This window comes from Tamandua tetradactyla, chromosome 6 (genome assembly GCF_023851605.1).
Source record: "Tamandua tetradactyla isolate mTamTet1 chromosome 6, mTamTet1.pri, whole genome shotgun sequence".
Lineage (NCBI taxonomy): Eukaryota > Metazoa > Chordata > Mammalia > Pilosa > Myrmecophagidae > Tamandua > Tamandua tetradactyla.
In genome coordinates, this window is record NC_135332.1 from 73,210,609 (window position 1) to 73,229,675 (window position 19,067).

The 19,067-nt window shown below is 46.7% G+C and overlaps 1 protein-coding gene across 5 annotated transcripts in view; it reads left to right on the plus strand.

Moving 5' to 3' along the window:
* Positions 1 to 19,067, plus strand: part of RPTOR (regulatory associated protein of MTOR complex 1) — a 516,265-nt gene that overhangs the window by 436,056 nt on the left and 61,142 nt on the right. For all 5 annotated transcript variants that reach the window (XM_077166178.1, XM_077166180.1, XM_077166179.1 and 2 more), the window contains 3 exons: positions 824 to 964; positions 1,464 to 1,622; positions 17,133 to 17,251. In XM_077166178.1, coding sequence (XP_077022293.1) covers positions 824 to 964; positions 1,464 to 1,622; positions 17,133 to 17,251 — 419 coding nt within the window. The remainder of the gene's footprint in view (positions 1 to 823; positions 965 to 1,463; positions 1,623 to 17,132; positions 17,252 to 19,067) is intronic.

Genomic DNA, 19,067 nt, shown 5'->3' on the forward strand with positions numbered 1-19,067 from the left:
GGTAGCCTTTCAAAGCCCCTGGCCAACTCTGGTGGAAACTGTGGGACCCTTCCTCAGGACCCTTCCTTGCCTCTCTCTGAGCGGTCTTACATGAGCAGTCACCATCGTTTCCTCTGCTCAGGTGGTAGGGCCACACTGACCCTCTCACTTTTCCCACTTTTTCCCCTTTTTGGAAACCACATTCATGGGATCTCATGCAGGGGCTGGCGGAGAAGGACCTCAGCGTCCCTTGTTCACGTTGCTGACAGTTCCAGCAAGTCATGTCAGGAAGATCCTTTCCTCCCAGTTGTCCTTTTACCTGGAGATACACTCTTCTCTCACACTTGTATTTCACCTTACCGAGCCCTGTCCCCCAAAGCACAGCCATCTCTGCAGTAAGGAGGGCCCGTGGCCAACAGGGAAGGCATTATAGCTTTTATAAATTAGCAAAGGGAGATAAGGATGAATGAACCTGCTTGGTGAAAACAGCCAGTGAGACTGGGAGAGGTGGTAGCAGCCCCAGAGAGTCTCCCAGGGAGTGGGCCTGCAGCTGGCCTCATCGGCACCCGGTACAGGGTCTGGGAGGCCATGGGTCCTGGTCTTGTTCCATGTTCTCTTCTGTGATTTCACGCTCCCAGCATGACAGGTGGGCACATGCCCATCTGCTCCTCAGCCCGTCCCGCCTGCCGTTACCTCCTTTCAGCTTCCCTAGTGAAGTCCCTTTGTCTTAGCAGCCACTCCTGTCCAGCTAGTGGCCCCCGTTGCCTGTTGCTGCAACAAGAGATGTGCCAAGCTTCTGCCCTGAAGCCTTCACTAACCATTTTTTCTCTCTCTCTCCTACCAGAGGGCGGGAGTTTGACCCCAGTGCGAGACAGCCCGTGCACCCCCAGGCTTCGTTCAGTGAGTTCCTACGGAAACATTCGAGCTGTCACCACAGCCAGGAATTTGAACAAATCTTTGCAGAATCTGAGCTTGACAGAAGAATGTAAGATTCTAGAAATTGGGTACTTTGGTTGGGAGGTTTCTGGGTTTTATTTTCTGAAACTTTTGATCCAAACAAGTGCCACCATCACCCCTATCCCCACATACGCACACTTCTCTGCATTAAATGCATGCCCTGAAATCCCTCTGCCTCCATTTTGACTCACCAGCTGGGCCTCCTTTCCAGACTTGAGTTTACCTGAGAGGTTATGGGTCAGGATCCAGAGAAGCCAGTGACTGCTTCACCAACTTGTAGAAAGGAAGCACAGTCACGGCTAGTGGGCAGTCACCTCCTCAGAGAACCTCCCACGCCCCCATCTTCCCCATGGCCAGCTGGCCCTGTGTGGGAAGTCTCGTCCCAAGGGAGATCCATGTGCGTGTGTCACAAGCTTTATTTTTTAGAAGAAAATGTACATTTCAATCATATGCATCGATTGTAAGGCCCAAAGCAGGGCCTTCTGTGAGCGCCATGCTGACTTCTTCTCTGCTGTGTCTTGGGCCAGCTGGCGGCTCAGTGGCATTCTCTCCCGGGAACCTCAGTGCCAGCAGCAGTGCCAGCAGCACCCTGGGCAGCCCTGAGAGTGAGGAGCACATCCTGTCCTTTGAGACCGTCGACAAGATGCGGCGCGTCAGCTCCTACTCCTCCCTCAACTCACTCATCGGTGAGTCATAGCTGCCTCGCTCTCCCTTCTGCCCCCGAGTAGATCTCCTAAGCCACCAGGGTTTTCCCTGCTGCACAAAGCAGCAGGAGCCTTCACTATTAGTTGGGTAATCCAGGGCCGCGATGTGTCAGTCAGAGAGGAGGTATGAAAGTTAACTGGAATTGCAGGAGAAAGTGAGAAAAAGCCCTGCTGTGAAAGGCATGGCCATTTAACTCGCCTTTCTGGGGGCGTGATACTGGGGTATCCACCCTGCCGATGGCGTGGTCATGTGGAAAGGCTACCAGAGCCTTCCATCTCTTTCTTCATGGGGTCTGAGCTCCCAGTGAGGCAGAGCAGAAGCCTTAAAAAGGGGGTGACTGCCCCCCAGAGGACATTGGGAACATCTGATAACATTTTTGGTTGTTGCACCTGGAGGGGAGGGGGTACGACTGGCATCAAGTGGGCAGAGGCCCAGAACGCTGCTCGACACCCTAGCTGCACAGGTTGCCCCCTCCCCTATCAAAGGATTGCCCCACCCAAACTGCCAGCCATGCCCAGGCCTAGAAACCCTGCTGGAGAAAAGGACACAGTGTCTTTCTACTCTCCATGTTGTGGTTGGCAGCCCTCACCTCGTAGATGTTCTGTTTTGCTTTCATATTTTGCACGTTCCAGCATTTTGACACTTAGCTGCCCAGAAATTGAAATTTGAATGAAGTGTCAGATTTCTCTCTTGTTTTGCCTTGAGTGGCATATTCCGGGTTTTACTGCCAAAATTACTGATATAAGAAACAGAAAATGGGACTTTCCCCTATTTTGGAGCCTAATGTAACAAAACTCCAAACCACTACACCTGACTTCAGGACACAGTTAGGATTGGAGCTCCCTCGTACACTCTACAGTTACCCTCCCTGGCCACGTGCCGGTGCTCTTCCACTGCCTCTCTGTGAGTCAGTCCCTCACAAACACGTGGCATTCCTGGGGCTCAGAACTTCACAGGAATGGTGCTGTGCAGCGTGCAGGCTCCCGAAAACTGCGCCTGTCCCTCTGCTTCTGCACTAATGTGTATGCATGGTAGGCATGCAGGTTTCCATTGCCTGAATCTGCTGCAGCTAAACTATCCATTCTCCCCCTGATGAACCATAAGGATGGTTCTCCTTTTCCTCTTTTCTTCTGTTATTAACAAATAAACTCAGGCTTTGCACGCCCCCCTCCGGATCCCCATCCCTGACCCTCTCCCCACCACTTACTCCCCCTACTTACTGCCCTCACAACATCACCCAAGTGAAATCACAACATTGAAGGACATATGCATCTTCACCTTGACTAGTTGTTCTTAAAGGGCTCTCCTAAATGATTTCCCAGTTTCCCTTCTGATGAACTCAAGGTCCTACTGCTCCATGTTCTAGCCAATACTTGGTCTTGTCAGGATTTCTGTCTGTGAGGAAATGGTATCTCATCATGGTATTACTTTGCATTTCCTTCGATGACACAGTGGGGCCAAGTTCAGGTGTTGCTGGCTTTTCATGTTTCCTTTTCTGCAAATGCCTTGCAAATGTCATTATTGCGTTATTTGTTGGTTTCTTGTAATTTGCAGCATACATCACATTTCTGGGTACTAATCCACTTTGGGGCATACTCATTGAAAATATTTCTCCCAATCGGTGGCTTTTTTTAATGTTGTCTTTTGTTCCACAGAAGTTTTATATGTTCATCTTTTTCTTTTTTTCCTTATAACTTCTGCCCTTTGTATCTTTCAAGTTATACCCTCCTGTATTTTCTTCTAAAGTTTTTAAATGTTCATATGTTATGTTTATGTCTTTTTAAATAAACCTTGAAAAAGATTTTGTGTCTGTGGTGAGGTGGGGATCTAGTTGAATATTTTCCGTACAGATTACCAGTTTTCCTCCCGCCCTTCAGCGTCTGTCCTTCCTCCAGCGATTTTCATTGCACTTCCGTCACTGGTGAAGTTGTCGTGAAGCTGCGCAACGGGTCCCCACTTCTGCCCCGTGCTCTCATTGTCTGTGACTGGCACCAGATCTTCAGTTTGGGTTTTCTTCAAAGTTATCTTGGCCATTCTTAGTCCTTTGCTTTGTCCTATAAAGTTTATAATTAGCTAATCTGTTTCCAGAACAGCCTTTTAAGAGTTTTGTTTGGAATTACATTGAATTTATAGATTTATTTGGGGAGAACTGGCACCTTTGCACTGTTGAGTCTTCCCATCTGTGAATGGGGTATATCTTTTTAAGTCTTCTGTAATATCTTTCAGTATAGTTTTATAAATTTCTGTATCAAAGGAAAAACATCTTATTTTAGATTTAATCCATGCTACCTTAATAGTTTTTATAATTTTAAGAGGTTATATATATATATATATATATATATATATATATATGTATGTATACTGTCTCTTGCTGGCAAAGAAGAATGCAAATAGACATCTTTGTTTCATTCCTGGTAGTAAAGGAAACTTGTCTCACTTTTGTACCTTTAAATATTATGTTTGCTATAGATTTTTTATAGAAATCCTTTATCAGCATTTAGAAATTCCCTCTTATTCTAGTTGGTTACAAAATGCATGCTTGATTTCACTGCATGGTTTCTGTACCCCTCTTGGCATGACCATATGGTTTTACCTCTTTAGTTTATTAATGAGGTCAATTACAATATTAAATGATCTGATGATAAACCATCCTTGCATTGCTGAGTAAACCCAGCTTGGTAATTTATTTGAATGTTTTTGGATTACATTTGTAATATTTTATTTAGAATGTTTCTTACTTATATTCATAAGTAAGTTTGGCCTATTGTTTTTCTTTCTTGTACTGCCTTTGTCAGGTTTAGATATCAGGGTTAAACTAGCCTCATAAAATTAGTTAGGGAATGTGTCCTTATTTTCTAGTTGTTGAAACAAAGATTATCTGTTGTGGGGTTTTTTGGGGGGGTTTGTTTTATTTTTTGCATATCTGGGTAGAGTTTGCCTCTAAAACTGTCTGGACTTATTGGGATTTTGTGTGGATAAGTTCATAATTCTTGACTCCATTTCTTTCATAATTACAGGATTATTCAGGTTGTCTGTTTCTTCTTAGATCATGTTCTAGTTTGAAAGCTGCCAGAATGCAATATACCAGAAACAGAATAGCTGTTAAAAAGGGAATTTATTAAGTTGCAAGTTTATACTTCTAAGGCCATGAAAATGCCCAAATTAAGGCAAGGCTACAAAGATGTCCAAATTAAGGCATCCACAGAAAGATACCTTGGTTCAAGAAGGCCGATGATGAGCAGGGTTTCTCTCTCAGCTGGAAAGGCACATGGCGATGTCTGCTAGCTTTCTCTCCAGGCTTCTTCAGTGGTTTACCTGGGTCTCTGTCCGTTCTATTGGCTCTGTTGGTTTTGATGGTTCTAAAGCTTTTTTCAAAATGGTTCCAAAATGGTTCCAAAGTCAGCAACCCCACGTTGAATGGAACCATCTAATCAAAAGTAATCACCACAATTGGGTGGGTCATATCTCTATGGAAACAATCAAAAAGGGTCTACCCAGCAGTACTGAGTGAGAATTAAAGGATGTGGCTTTTCTGGGGAATATAATAGCTTCAAACCAGCACAGGTCAGCTTTGATAAGTTACATTTTTTCTAGAATTTTGTCCACTTCAACTAAATTTTCACATTTATTGCTATGTTGCCATGAAGGTATTCAGAATATTCTTACAATTTTTCAATCTCTGTTGTGCCTGTAGATATGCCCTCCTTGTAATTCCTATTATTATTTATGTGCTTTTTTTCTTTTTCTTGATTAACTGCAAGAGGACAGTTAATTTTTTTAGTGTTTTCATTTTCCAACTTTTGGCTTTATTGATTCACTTCATTACTTTATCTTTGTCTTATGCTTCATTGATTTATTTTCTTACCCTTGTTCCCTTCTATTTCCTTCAGATGTAATGCCTTTTCAGTTCCGGAGTTGAAAAATAAAGATAGCTCATTAACATGGGAAAGAACAGTCTTTCTTCCCATCTAATATGAGCATTAAAGTCTGAGTTTCCCTCCAGTACCACTTATCTACATTCTGTCTCCAAGTTTCACTGGGTACTATTTTCATTAATATTCAGTTCTTAGTTACTTTCTTCTTTCCATACTGGGTCCTTACCTTCAAGTTTAAACTTTCTCTTTGAGTCACTTTGTGGTGTTAGATATTTCTGATTTATGAATTACATCTAAAGAGGAAGGATATTTCCAGCGGTGCCCACGTGAGCCCTGGTGGAATGGCCCCATCCCTGGCCCCAAGAATAAGTCAGGCCACCACTAGGGGAGCTTCCACAATGCAGGTCTGTCTAGTATAGGGCAAGCATCTGGCCAGCTGCTCCCCAGGACCACCGGGACGGAGCTAGGAGCAAACACTGGCCGTAAGCTCCTCCAGGGCTGCAGGGACCCGGGGGCCAGATGAGCTGGCACAGAGGTGCCCGCTTGTTCGTTCACACCAAGAAATAGTCTTATGGGTTTGGTTGTTCACTGAAACAACCCCAGTACCTAGCATGGACTCAGAAATAGTGGAAGAGTGAACATAGGCACTCGTAACTCACCAATAAAATACATCTTAAATGGTCAGGTCACTTAGAAGATGTTTGTTTTGAACTGAAATACCATTTTTCTAATGGAATTAATCTTCTGAATAGTGACTAAAGACTTAGGCTAACCCACAGACTCTTTAAAACCATCACTCTATATGAATCTAGATTCCTATTTCTACAATGAAACGAGTATTGAAATAGCAGAAAAAAAAGTAACAAATAGAAATTCGAAGTATTGTTTCAATCACACGTTTTTCTACCAGCCCCAGCAGCAGTTCCTGTCAGTTAATCCTTCACCATTCTCAGCCAGGTTAGGCCACCTCTGCCCCGCCACTTTCCCTCCACCTGCTCCTAAGTGAGGCAACTGCTGCCTTCTGACTGCTATGTCTTAGAGCAGGGGTCTGCAGCCCACTTCTGTAAAAGGCGGGAGAGTTAAGTGTTTCCAGCTTTGCAGGCAGGACGGTCTCCAGTATGGCCCCTCAGCTCTGCCATGACAGCACGAGTCTGGGGGACAACATGTAGATAAGGAGGGTGGCTGCACACCAGAAAGCTTTGTATTTCATAGAAAAGTCACATATCGCAAAGTAATATTTTTTCTTCTGATTCCTTTCCAATCGCTTAAAAAGTAAAAACCATTCTTGACTGGTGAGCCCTTCAGAACCAGGCAGCAGAGCACGGTCTGCCTGTGAGGCCAGGCAGCAGAGCACGGAGCCCCTTACAGCGCCTCCCGCACTCAGGGTCTCTGCTGGCTCCTCCTCAGAACTCGGAGGCACGCTGTTTCATCCAGCCAGTGTTTTGCAAGTGCCCCCAGGGTGCTGGCATCAGGCAGACCGGGATGAACAAGGCAAAGGCACAGAGCAGGGCCGGGAGAAGCCTCCCTCCACTCCCTTCCCTCGCAGCATGTGGTCTTCTCACCCAGCTCGGGGGCCATGGGGTCCTTGGGCCCTTGGCCCACATCTGCAGGAGACATTGGCTCTGCCTTCGGCACATCTGGTCCTGCCTCATTCTCCAGCCTCACTGCCCCTCTAGGGTTTGGGGGCCTCCGGGTTCTCCCTCTGGCCCCCTGCTGCAGCGGGTCTCCTCAGGCTGCTCTGTGCATGGGCCCTTGCTCTCTGGAGGGAAGCAGGGAAGTAGCACCACTTGGCACTTGTCCTACAATTGCCTGCCAGGTGCGCTGTCACGATGCCAGCACTGCCCTCTATCGTGGATTTTCACTTACTTTGTAACCCTCTATCTGGCAAAACTGGCACATAAAGCAATGAATAAAAGAAAAAAAAAGTTGAACCTGGCCTCCTGAGCATGCAGAAATACGTTGCCTCTTATTTATAAAATGGATCTTCAATCCAAGAAATATTAAACTGTGCCCAAAGAAGGTTGTTTTTTTTTAACTATCTGGAGATTTGTCATGTGGAAGAGAGATAAGGCTCAGTATTTTCTAGGGTACAGCCAGGGTCATTACTGAATGTTAGGCAGACCTCAGTTTTGGCTTTAAGAATGTAAAGAACTCTCAAATAACCCAGCTGTCCACCAATGGCATGATCTGCCTGGGAAGATAGGAGCTCCCTCTCCATAGCTGGGAATCTTCCATTTCAGGTCGGGTGGACACCTGCCTCGGACTGCAGGGTTGTGCAGGAGATTACGGAGATTACTGGACTAGGATGCAAAGTTGGTGTTTCCCAAAAGGTGGTACCTGGACCATAGTGTACACAGGACAGCCTTAGGTGGTAACACAAAGCAATTGTTCATTTTTAATTGGCATATATGCATTTTATATGTATATATTATGTGGCTGTATTAGCAAATCATATTGCCTAAGATATTAAGATGGTACTTCTGAAATTATTAATAGTAATGATGCAGATAGTATGTGGATAGGGCAGAATCCATAGCGGTGGGAGGATGCCAGTGACTGGACTTTGGGCCTCCATGGCCTTATCACACCTGAGATTCTTCAGTCCTACATCTAATCTTAATACTGCTTCAAATAGTAATCAATAACTTTCAAAGAGTGAAAAGAATTCTAAATCCAAGAAAACCCCGGGATGTCCTTGTGGTGCCGTAAGCCCTTTGTCAGACTGCCCTGATTTCCTGCTGTGCTCCCTTTGCCTGTGACCCTCTTAGACCCTGTTTGGACGTCTCCCTTTTTGCTGGCCGTGCACCTCCAGGGCGCCAGGGCCCAAGGCTGGGGAGTCTGGGGTGTGCTCACCACTGCCGAGGCCCGGCAGCCTGGACTCCCCAAATGGCCGCTCGGGCCTTTGATGAGTAAATATCCGGGAAAGCTAGTGTCTACGCTCGAGGGCTTCACCACATTGGAAGAGAACAGCAGCTATTTGGGGAAAGGAGGCAGTTGTGTTCTGCCTTTGTAAGCCTCAGAACTCAGTTTTCCCCTCTGCCTTTTCCTTCTCTGACTGCCTTTCTTCCGAATCGAGGCCCTCGCCTCAAGGCCTTTCTCACCACGTCCGTCTCACCACATCTGTCGCCTGAGCTTTTTTTATTTTGCTGGAGAAAGCTGTTTTCATCTGTATATCATTCAAATCTTAGAAAATTCGAAGGGAGAAAGTTTCAAAATGAGCTGGAGTTAAAGAAGGAAAGTCAAGAAAGCAGCCGTTCTTGAGTGAGCCTCCTCCCATGCCGCCAGCTGGCGCTTGCCTCCACCTGAAAACAACAGCACTTTGCAGAGTGTTTAAAATTCATAACTTATACAGAATCCCATTACTTCCAGCATGCGCCAGGTTTTCCTTTCATTTCAACCACAGAACGGTAATCTCCTTAGCCCCTTTCCTTGAGTATTGTGAGAGAGGTTTTCAAGACCATGGCAACCTAGAACCTCAATCTATTCTCCTCTCCTTCTACAAAGCAAGGCCCCTCCAGTCCCCACACAACCAGGTCCCCTTCTCCCCGACACAGCCATCGTGGTCCCCTCCCTGCCCTGGATATCCAGGTGCGCCACCTGATCTAACCTGTTGGATGATATGCTCCATCATTTGTTTCCTGCCACCCTCCCACTGCAACAAAGACCCTTGGGAAGGCACCTAGCACGGCACCAAGAAAAGCTAACCTAGAGCCCTAGCTCTCCATAGTGCCCCTCATGCTGGAATATTCTTTGATGCTTCTATCCCCCATGTTTCTTTTTGTTTGTTTGTTTTGTTTTGTTTTGTTTTTTAAAATGTTTTTATTGTAAAAACTTAACATGCAAACATATATTCTTTTTTCAAAATTTTGATTAATAAAACCAATCAACATACATGCAAACATTCTTAATGTATGAACATTCCAAACTTAGTGTATGATCAATGGCTCACAATATCATCACATAGTTGTATATTCATCGCCATGATCATTTCTCAGAACATTTACATCACTCCAGAAAAAGAAATAAAAAGAAAAAAGAAACAACTCATACATACCATACACCTTACCCCTCTCCCCCATGATTCTTACTCAATAATCTGGCCTGACGTCCACAGGAACCCCCCCCTGCCCCAAATCAGTCCTTTCTTTTCAGGGCTCCCTCCTCCTCCCAAACCCAGCTCTCATCACAACAGCACACCTGGCATTGGCCTCAGCTCTTGTTCTCTGCCAACCAATCCACCCAACAGACTACAGAGCAAGTCTTCTTCAATGACAGCTTTGCACATTCCACTGGCAACTCAGTTTGCATTTCCATAAAAGCCAAGCTGTAGCCTGGCATTCAGCACCTTCTGTGAGTTGCCCACTGATCTTCAGCAATGGCACCTCCCACCGTACCTGCCCACAGCCTCCCCACCCACGGCCTCCCTGTCCACAGGCTGGCTGCTGGCTGTGGGTGTGGCCTAGATGCTGCCTCTCTATCTTACACTCCTTTCCCGGTGTCCTCCTCTCCACTACCATGAGTGCTAGCCCCTTCTTCCCTGTCCATCCACAAAGCCTAGAGCAAGATGTGCTTGCAGGGAAAACTTCCCTGACCCAGCAGGGTATTTTGACGTTGTCAACTTCATCTAGCTATGTCAAAATGCAAAGTTGCCATTTTTTAATGTCAATTTTTGGTAAGGTTGTGGTTTCTTGCTAATGTGCTTGTCCCTGCTTGTCATCCTGCCTCTTTCCCTGCCCCCCTTAGCCTTGCTGCATTCATGATTCCTGAAACTGGGAGGAGACTCAGACAGGGTCCAATGCTTGCGACCAGATAGCAGCATGCACACATGACACCCCTCCACAGAACCCCCACAGGGCTCCCAGATCTGTGGTACCTAGCCTGGCCTGGTTCCCCAGGTATGAGTTCCTTGAAGGTGACAGTGCCTGTTGCTCACCCCTGCCACCATGCATGGCAGTTTGTCTGGTCACAGTTGCGCTCCAAGAGCAGGTTGGAATCAACATCTACTCTGGAAACTTGGTGCAAGAAGGTGTGGTTGCTGGTAAACAGACTTCCCTGTCAGAAAGGCTCTTCTAAATACGTAGGTCAGAGGGCTGGGCATAAGTCATGTCTCTGCAGTGACCTGTCAGAGCATCCTGAAGTGGTTACCATGGTAGTGAACCCAAGAAGAAGAGTAGCGGTAGTGATAGGAGACCCTGAGCCTCCTCTGAGCACACTCTGTTCCCAGCAGCCCTCCTGACACTCCTGGGGGAAGCAGCACCCTGATTCTCCCACGTCACAACAGGAGAAGCAACTTGCAAGGTCCACTGCCAGGACTCAGGCATAGCAGCTCCTGACAGCTAAACCTGGAACTGGCTGAGAACTAGCCTCAGGTACTCACCCACCGCTTCTCACAGATCATCAGAGGCCATGGCCCTGTGAAGAATAGAGTTGTGGGACACGATGCCCCCTGCCCCTCAGGGAAAGAGGAGCCAGAGGAGCCTGTTCTAGTTTGCTAGCTGCCAGAATGCAACACACCAGAGACGGATTGGCTTTTAATAAAAGGGGATTTATTTTGTTGGTTCTTCAGAGGAAAGGCAGCTAACTTTCCACTGAGGTTCTTTCTTACGTGGAAGGCACAAGATGGTCTCTGCTGGTCTTCTCTCCAGGCCCCTGGGTTCCAACAACTTTCCCCGGGGTGACTTCTTTCTGCATCTCCAAAGGCCTGGGCTGAGCTGCTAGTGCTGAGATGAGGAATGCTGAGCTGCTTAGCAGTGCTACATTGCAATCTTCCATTTAAGCACCAGCCAATTAAGTCAAACGTCACTCATTGCAGCAGACACGCCTCCTAGCTGACTGCAGATGTAATTGGCAACAGATGAGGTTCACGCACCATTGGCTTATGTCCGCAGCAACAAGACTAGGTATGCTCACCTGGCCAAGTTGACAACTGAATCTAACTAACACATGTCCACCCCTTGTCAACTTGGCAACTTCAAGCATCACTTTAAATAGGTGCAGAAACTTCTCTTCTTGCTGTGGGCCTGTGGATCTCAAAACAAATTATCTGATGCCAATATGCAAAGGAGGATAAACACAGAATCCATAGGGAGAAACTGGAAGGAAAACCTGAAGGCAAACACTATTGGATTTCAAAGTCTGAAAGTCATTTATCCTTCGGCTGTAGAAAGTGGCAATCCCACCCCTTCCAAGGGGTGGACATGTGTTAGTTAGATTCAGTTGTCAACTTGGCCAGGTGAGCATACCTAGTCTTGTTGCTGCGGACATAAGCCAATGGTGCGTGAACCTCATCTGTTGCCAATTACATCTGCAGTCAGCTAGGAGGCGTGTCTGCTGCAATGAGTGACGTTTGACTTAATTGGCTGGTGCTTAAATGGGAGATTGCAATGTAGCACTGCTAAGCAGCTCAGCATTCCTCATCTCAGCACTAGCAGCTCAGCCCAGGCCTTTGGAGATGCAGAAAGAAGTCACCCCGGGGAAAGTTGTTGGAACCCAGGGGCCTGGAGAGAAGACCAGCAGAGACCATCTTGTGCCTTCCACGTAAGAAAGAACCTCAGTGGAAAGTTAGCTGCCTTTCCTCTGAAGAACCAACAAAATAAATCCCCTTTTATTAAAAGCCAATCCGTCTCTGGTGTGTTGCATTCCGGCAGCTAGCAAACTAGAACAGAGCCCAAGTCAGAAAACGCGGGCACCACCCAGATCTCCACGAGGCCAAGCAGAGCGTGGGCTCCTCTGGCCTGGGGTGCCACCATGGTGGGTGTGGGCTGCGGCTGATTACAGTAACGTCACAGGCCAGAAAGGCACAGCCCCTCCTTTCAAGACCCCAAGAAGTATAGAAAGAAGAGCCCCTGCCAGCCCCTTGCACAGCCCTGAGGATGTCACTGTCATGAGTTCTGACACTGGAGGTCTGTCAGCCCAAGGAGTTATGGTCACTGGCCTTGCTAATCGCAGAGGAATCGAGAATAAGCAAAGCACTCCATCAACGAGGAAAGGGTAAGCAGTGTTGTTGGCAACGGAACTGCAGAAGTTTGGATGGAAAGGTTTTACGACTCATTAATTTGATTTCTCCTTGTCGGAAAATGGTGGTGAGAAAATGAACAATGTTGTTTTCCGATACCACAAGATTAATTATGTTTTTATAGCAAAAATTCTTGATTAAAGGCCATCATTAAGCGTGTCTTGTCGTGATACTGAGAAACATTGCTGAAAGATTATGCTGGACATGTTGGCTCACCACAGTCCAAAAGATGCTCCATCCTTCTTGGGAGCAGTGCTGGAAAGGATCCATGGCTCCAGCAGGCAGCAGGAGGGTGGGAGGACAAGTAAATTCTCCTGGGGGACTGGCTCGGGGCCTTGGCAAAGCTTGTGGGGATACAGGGAATCATCTGCAGGCAGTTGTGTGGTAAGACAGGACATCCAAGGTCAGGAAGAAGGAGCAAGTGCAGAACTGCCCCAGCCTTGCACTCCAATTCCGGAGAGGGGCGGAGGGTCCTGGGTTAGCGCACAAGCGGCTCTTGTCACCATCACAGCCAAGTGATCAGCTCTCTCAACTGTTCTGCCAGCCTTGAAGCTTCTGGAACTCAGAGCTTGCCATAAAGCTCAAAGTAAATTTTCCAAGGCTTGCGCTATTTTGAAAGTCATGGCTGTTGCTCTGAAAAATAAATTCTCCAACCATTAGTTATGATCTTTTATTACTTTTAGTCTAGACATAAAAATAAGTTTTTTGAGCTTGTGGATAGTTCAACTGCTGCCAGACACAGAAGCCCTGTCTGAGACTTGGCTCTCCAGAGACCTTCCTGCTCCATTTCTCCCGTGGGCAGGGATGAGGCACCCAGCACTCACTCCCGATGGACGGGATCTGCCTGCTGCCTCAGCATGTTGGTAGCGAGGTCCATCCTGGAAACACTGGATTTAAAGCAGGACAGTTGATATAGTGGTGAGCCTCCAACAACAACTGTAGGCCAAACTGGGATCATTCCATATCCCAGCTTTGTGTTTTTTACTTAGTAAATTGACCATTCATTATGATCACAGAGACTGACCCTGTTCTAGTTTGCTAGCTGCTGGAATGCAATATACCAGAAACGGAATGGCTTTTAACAAGGGGAATTTAATGAATTGCTAGTTTACAGTTCTAAGGCTGAGAAAATGTCCCAATTAAAACAAGTCTATAGAAATGTCCAATCAAAGGCATCCAGGGAAAAGATACCTTGGTTCAAGAAGGCCGATGAAGTTCAGAGTTTCTCTCTCAAGTGAGATAGCACATGGCGAACACAGTCAGGGCTTCTCTCTCGGCTGGAAGGGCACATGGCAAGTACGGCATCATCTGCTAGCTTTGTCTCCTGGCTTCCTATTTCATGAAGCTCCCCGGGAGGCATCTTCCTTCTTCATCTCCAAAGGTCGCTGACTGGTGGACTCTATGCTTTGTAGTGTTGCTCTCTCTGAATCTCTCTGAATCTCTCATTCTCTTTTTATAGGACTTCAGAAACTAATCAAGACCCACTCAAATGGGTGGAGACATGTCATCCCCTAATCCAGTTTAACAACCATTCTTAACTAAATCACATCAACCAGGGAGATGATCTCATTACAGTTTTAAATATACATTATTGAATAGGGATTATTCTACCTTTATGAAATGGGACTTATATTAAAACGTGGCTTTTCTTAGGGGACATGCTTCCTTTCAAACCAGCACAGACCCCATCAGAATTTTGTCATTCCCTACTAAATCGTGAGCAGTATTACATCAAACTCAGAATCTTATGCAAGAAAGTCAACAACAGGGGTAAAAATTTTAGAATTTGGAAATAAATAATGGCAGTGGCTGGAGTGGCTCACCTCTCCTCTGAGCAGGTAGAGCCCTTCAGCAGCATGGCCCTATGCCACAACCCCACGAAGGGTCAGCACATGCCCCCCCACCCACTAGGGGCGGTTTGTATAACTGGCGTTGGGGGATGTGGCTCCTGCCTGCCCTCCTGACACGCACACACCAGAAGCACCCACGTGATGAAGGGCGGCCCACGCCATAGTGCATGCAGCTCCTTCTCCCACTCCCCACAAATCGAGCTGAGACCCCTGTGCTGGCACCATGCCTGTCCTTCCTAGCTCGGCTGAGTGGAGACTTCAGGAAGCAAAAGCAGCGCGGGGAGAGTCTTCCGCAGTCACTGCGATGCATCAGAAGTCCTGGCGAGAACTTCCTGTATCAGCTTGAGGTCGGGAGGGGCTGTGTTGCTGGTACATGCTGCTGCTCTGTCTCCTCTCTTTGAGGGAAGCCTCCCATCAAGGTGGCCCTCTCCCTGTCTTGTACACCACAAATAGGAACTGTTGGGGGAGCGGATTTGGAGAGACTGCACCTGCCCCATTTCTCTTCCACAGAAATGAAAATGTAGCAGCAGTGTGGACGGAGTACCTTACATAGTTCAGAGCCCTGTTCACCATGGTGTCAACAAACAGTCTGCCAGGAGAGAAGAGAGGGCTTCAAGAACACTTCCCAACAGAGGTTCTGGACTGATTCTATTTAACAGCTTGCTGGGACTTAGGTTGTAAGTCTAGTCAGCTGTCATAGAGCCGAGGAATTTGAGAGTTGAAAGATTTCTGTTCTGCTTCTGAATTAAAGCAGTGACCGGAGAACAGCGAGAACTAAGCAGTGTGGTTGTTTTCGTTTGGATTTTCCCCATCAGCATGGCACATCTCCGACCTCGGCCCACATTTATGTCACATCTAAACCTCCTGAAGAGGACCGTTCCTGACTATTCTGGAGCCATGAAGCCTGTGGGTGTGACTTCCCCAGGCAGGGCTTGGTATATGGCCGGCACCAGAAGCGTTTTCTGAAAGTGTGCATATATGAGTGGATACGTAACTGGGGCATTTCCCCAAACAAACAAAAATTGCAAAGATCATCCTGCAGCAATGAGGGGATCAGCTGCCAACCAGGCTTCTCTGCATCACGGTCCCACCCTGGCAGCTAAATTTCTGCAAAATCATCTAGAGATTGCAGCAAGTAGAAGCATCTTTTCTTAGGCTGATTTGAAACTGTTACGAAAACCATGTTCTCTTAATCCTAATCTAATCGTGTGAGGGCAGGCCCAACGTAAGGGTCGGTCTTTTGATTAGATTATTTCCATGGAGTTGTGGCCGCACTTGTTCACGGTGGTCTTAATTAGTTTACTGGAGTCCTTGAAAGAGTTCACAGAGAGAAAGAAAAACTTAGAGCTGATACATTGAGCAGACGCCTGGACATAGACATTTGGAAATGCTTGAAGAGCTGACATAGAAAATCCCTGGAATCAGAAGCTGAAAGCAGCACAACCCAGGAGCAAAGAACCAGGAGATGGTAGCCATGTGCCTTCCCAGCTAACAGAGAAACCCTAATATGATCAGCCTTTCTTGAGTAAAGGTATCCTTGTGTTGATACCTTAATTTGGACATTTTTATGGCCTTAGAGCTGTGAAATTGTAACCTAATAAATCTTCTTTGTAAAGGCCAATCCATTTCTGGTATATTACATTCCGGCAGCATTAGCAAACCAAAACATTTCTTGTAATGATGGCTGAGCTATTTATTCCAAGAAAGTGGAATTTTACAAAGGAACAGGAGGACTTCTTGGGAACACTCATCAGGCTCAGTTTCTTCATGATGGCTAGCTTAGGAGGGAGGCTGTGCCCAGAGGAGCTGGGAGGCGCCTATGACTGGGCTTTCTTTGGCCTCCACCTTGCTTTGCAGGCAGGTAGTGTGGGTCCAGCAGGGCAGTCGCTGTTCAGACATAATTGCAAACTGCCCCAGCAAAACAGAGACGGAGTGGTGGCCACCTAGGATTTACAAATTAGAGGGCATAGGTCCAGATGAACAAATGTGGCATAGATCCCACCTCTTTTCTTTTGGCTTGAATGTGTCATTTAAAGCCCATTCCACCTGAAGAATTGATATCATCAAGAAACACTTTGTGCTCCAACAGGATATCTAATATTTAAGCTCCTTTATAAGCACTTGGGGGAAGTACAGGAGCTGTTGTCTACTCAAATGACATGGTATTATGGTTTATTTGAAATCCTCTTTTAATCTTTTTTTTGTTGTAGACATACATTTACCTTTCAACAAAGGAACTGTCTGGTTTTCCAAAAAATAAAGACATGCAGTTGTGTGTGGCAGCCAGCTCCTCGAGAGCAGGACTGTGTCTGGCTTAAGAACCCAGCACCAGGCAGTGCCGGGCATCCTTACCCTTTCCCCCTCCCCAGCTCAGCCCCTCCACTTCTCCAAGCAACCTTTGTCCATGCCGCTGCCTGCACCAGGAATGCCAGTCCCTCTCCTTCCCCATCCAGGTTACATGCTGCTCTTGAGCTTAATGTCACTCCTAAAACAATTGAGGCATTTCCAGTGGAAATCAGCCTGTTCTTCTTTCTACACAGATCCAGCCTCAGAAGAGGAAACAGATGTGACCAAGCCTATTTCCTGGCTAGGCGTCCCAAACCTCCAGGCCCACTATCAGAGTACCAAACTCTTTAAACCATCACTTCCCTAATACCATTAAGTTATCCAAAAATGAAACTACCCAGGAGCTGCCAAACAGTACGAAGTGGCAGCTATTTGCTACTAAAACATCTCCCGTTTCCTTCCTAGGAGTGTCGTTTAACAGTGTCTACACTCAGATTTGGAGGGTCTTGCTGCACCTGGCTGCCGACCCCTACCCAGACGTGTCTGACTTAGCTATGAAGGTCCTCAACAGCGTCGCCTACAAGGTACGTTTGAGAGACGGCTTCGTTGACACTCTCAGGGTCTGAGTCTCGGTGATGAATACTCCAGCCAGGAGCTCCAGACACAGGCAGGTCTGGGCCGTGGGGATTACACACATAAATAAACTCAGGACAAGCGTTGGAATCAAGAGATTTGTGTTCATCCTCATCTGTATTTGTATGTCACATCCACTGGGGTGAGCTTTACCTAAACTTGCTGTGCTTACTCTCCCATCTCATGCCCAGGTGATGAGTTAGGAGAGCCTCTTTGCCACGGCCGTTACACTGCTGTGCCATCTGTAGTGATGCCCTATTCTAGTCTCAATGTCAGTGATTCATGTCCTCCCTCACATGTGACCATTATGGTTAAAAGAACCTTTTCGGAGAACCAGCTTTGGTTTCATTGATTTTTCACTGTAGCTTATCTTTTCTATTTTAGTAATATCTGCTTTTATCTTTAATACTTCCCTTTTTCTGCTCACTTTGGGTTTAATTTGCTGTTCTGGTTCTGGTTTCTTAGGATGGGAATATTGATGTGAGACCGTTCTTCTTTGGGGACCACAAACCATTCCCAGTCCTCTTTGTGGGCACTGGGAATTATTGGACCTCTTGCCTTCTGGTGATTTTTTGCCCAACCCCGTGGATTTTCCCCACCCAGAAGCACAAGAGAACTCAGTCCAGGACTCAAGGGGCCTCCTCTGCAGACCTGGGAAGCCCACTCCTCTCAGTCCTCTGCCCTGCAGACTCCACTTGCATCAGCCTCTCTGGACCTTTGGGTCCTCTTCTCAGCCATGTAGCCTGGAACTAACCAGAAAGCTGGTGGTTCGGAAGCTCAGACAATTGTTTATTTCCCTCAGTTCAATGTCTGAAGATACTTGTTTCATATATTTTCTCTGGTTTTCTAGTTGTTTATGGCAGTTGGGTAATTTGCATGGCAATTTTATCTTCCTTAATGGAACCAGAAGTCATTCGTTGCATATATAAATATATTTTAAAATTTTAAATATTTTTAAAGTTTTTAATAAAATTTCTGATGTGCAGAAAAGTTTTTAAAAAGTGCAGGGCAGGCAACGGTGGCTTAGCAGGCAGAGTTCTCACCTGCCGTGCCAGAGACCCAAGTTCGATTCCTGGTGCCTGCCCATGAAAAAAAAAAAAAGGACAGGGCTGTACCGTCTTGTGTGAGTTTGCGCAGTGGCCTGGGCCAGGTACCCCAGACTCTCTCTCTCATTTGCTGTTGGCCTTCATTTGGTCTTCAGTTCCTTCACCCTCTACTTCTTTTTGCTGATAACGTTTCTGCCTAGGGTCCCGTTCCTTCCCTTAATTTATTTCTGGTGGGCCCAGTTATGTCTTGTTCCTAATGGATTGAGATCATCACATTGTTTGTTCTGTTCACATCACAAGTAATAGGAGCAGATATCCTCATTTTGGACCCAATCTTAAAAAGAGCATAGTAATCAATCTCCCCTTTCTCTTCAAAGAAGCACTAAATTCTGGTTTTCAGCCTCAACCAAGGTGACCCCAGGTATGTCAGGCTGACTGAGAAGTGGAGACCCATAGGTCCAGGTCTTGTCTCTGTGCTGCGTGCCCTGGCACAACTGCCAGCTTCATACCAGAATGCCAGGCATTTCTCCTGGCCATCCAGAACTGCCCGGTGACGTAAGACCCGCTTTCCCCAGGCCCTTCACTGTATTGCATGATGCGTGACTAGCCACAAAGCCAGGTGGAGGAAGCTGTGTCCTCCGAGGGCGGGGGACCCTCACATGTTTCTGCCTTATGGAAAATAGCCAGCCAAGCAGGTTTAATTAAGTTTTTCATGTTTAAT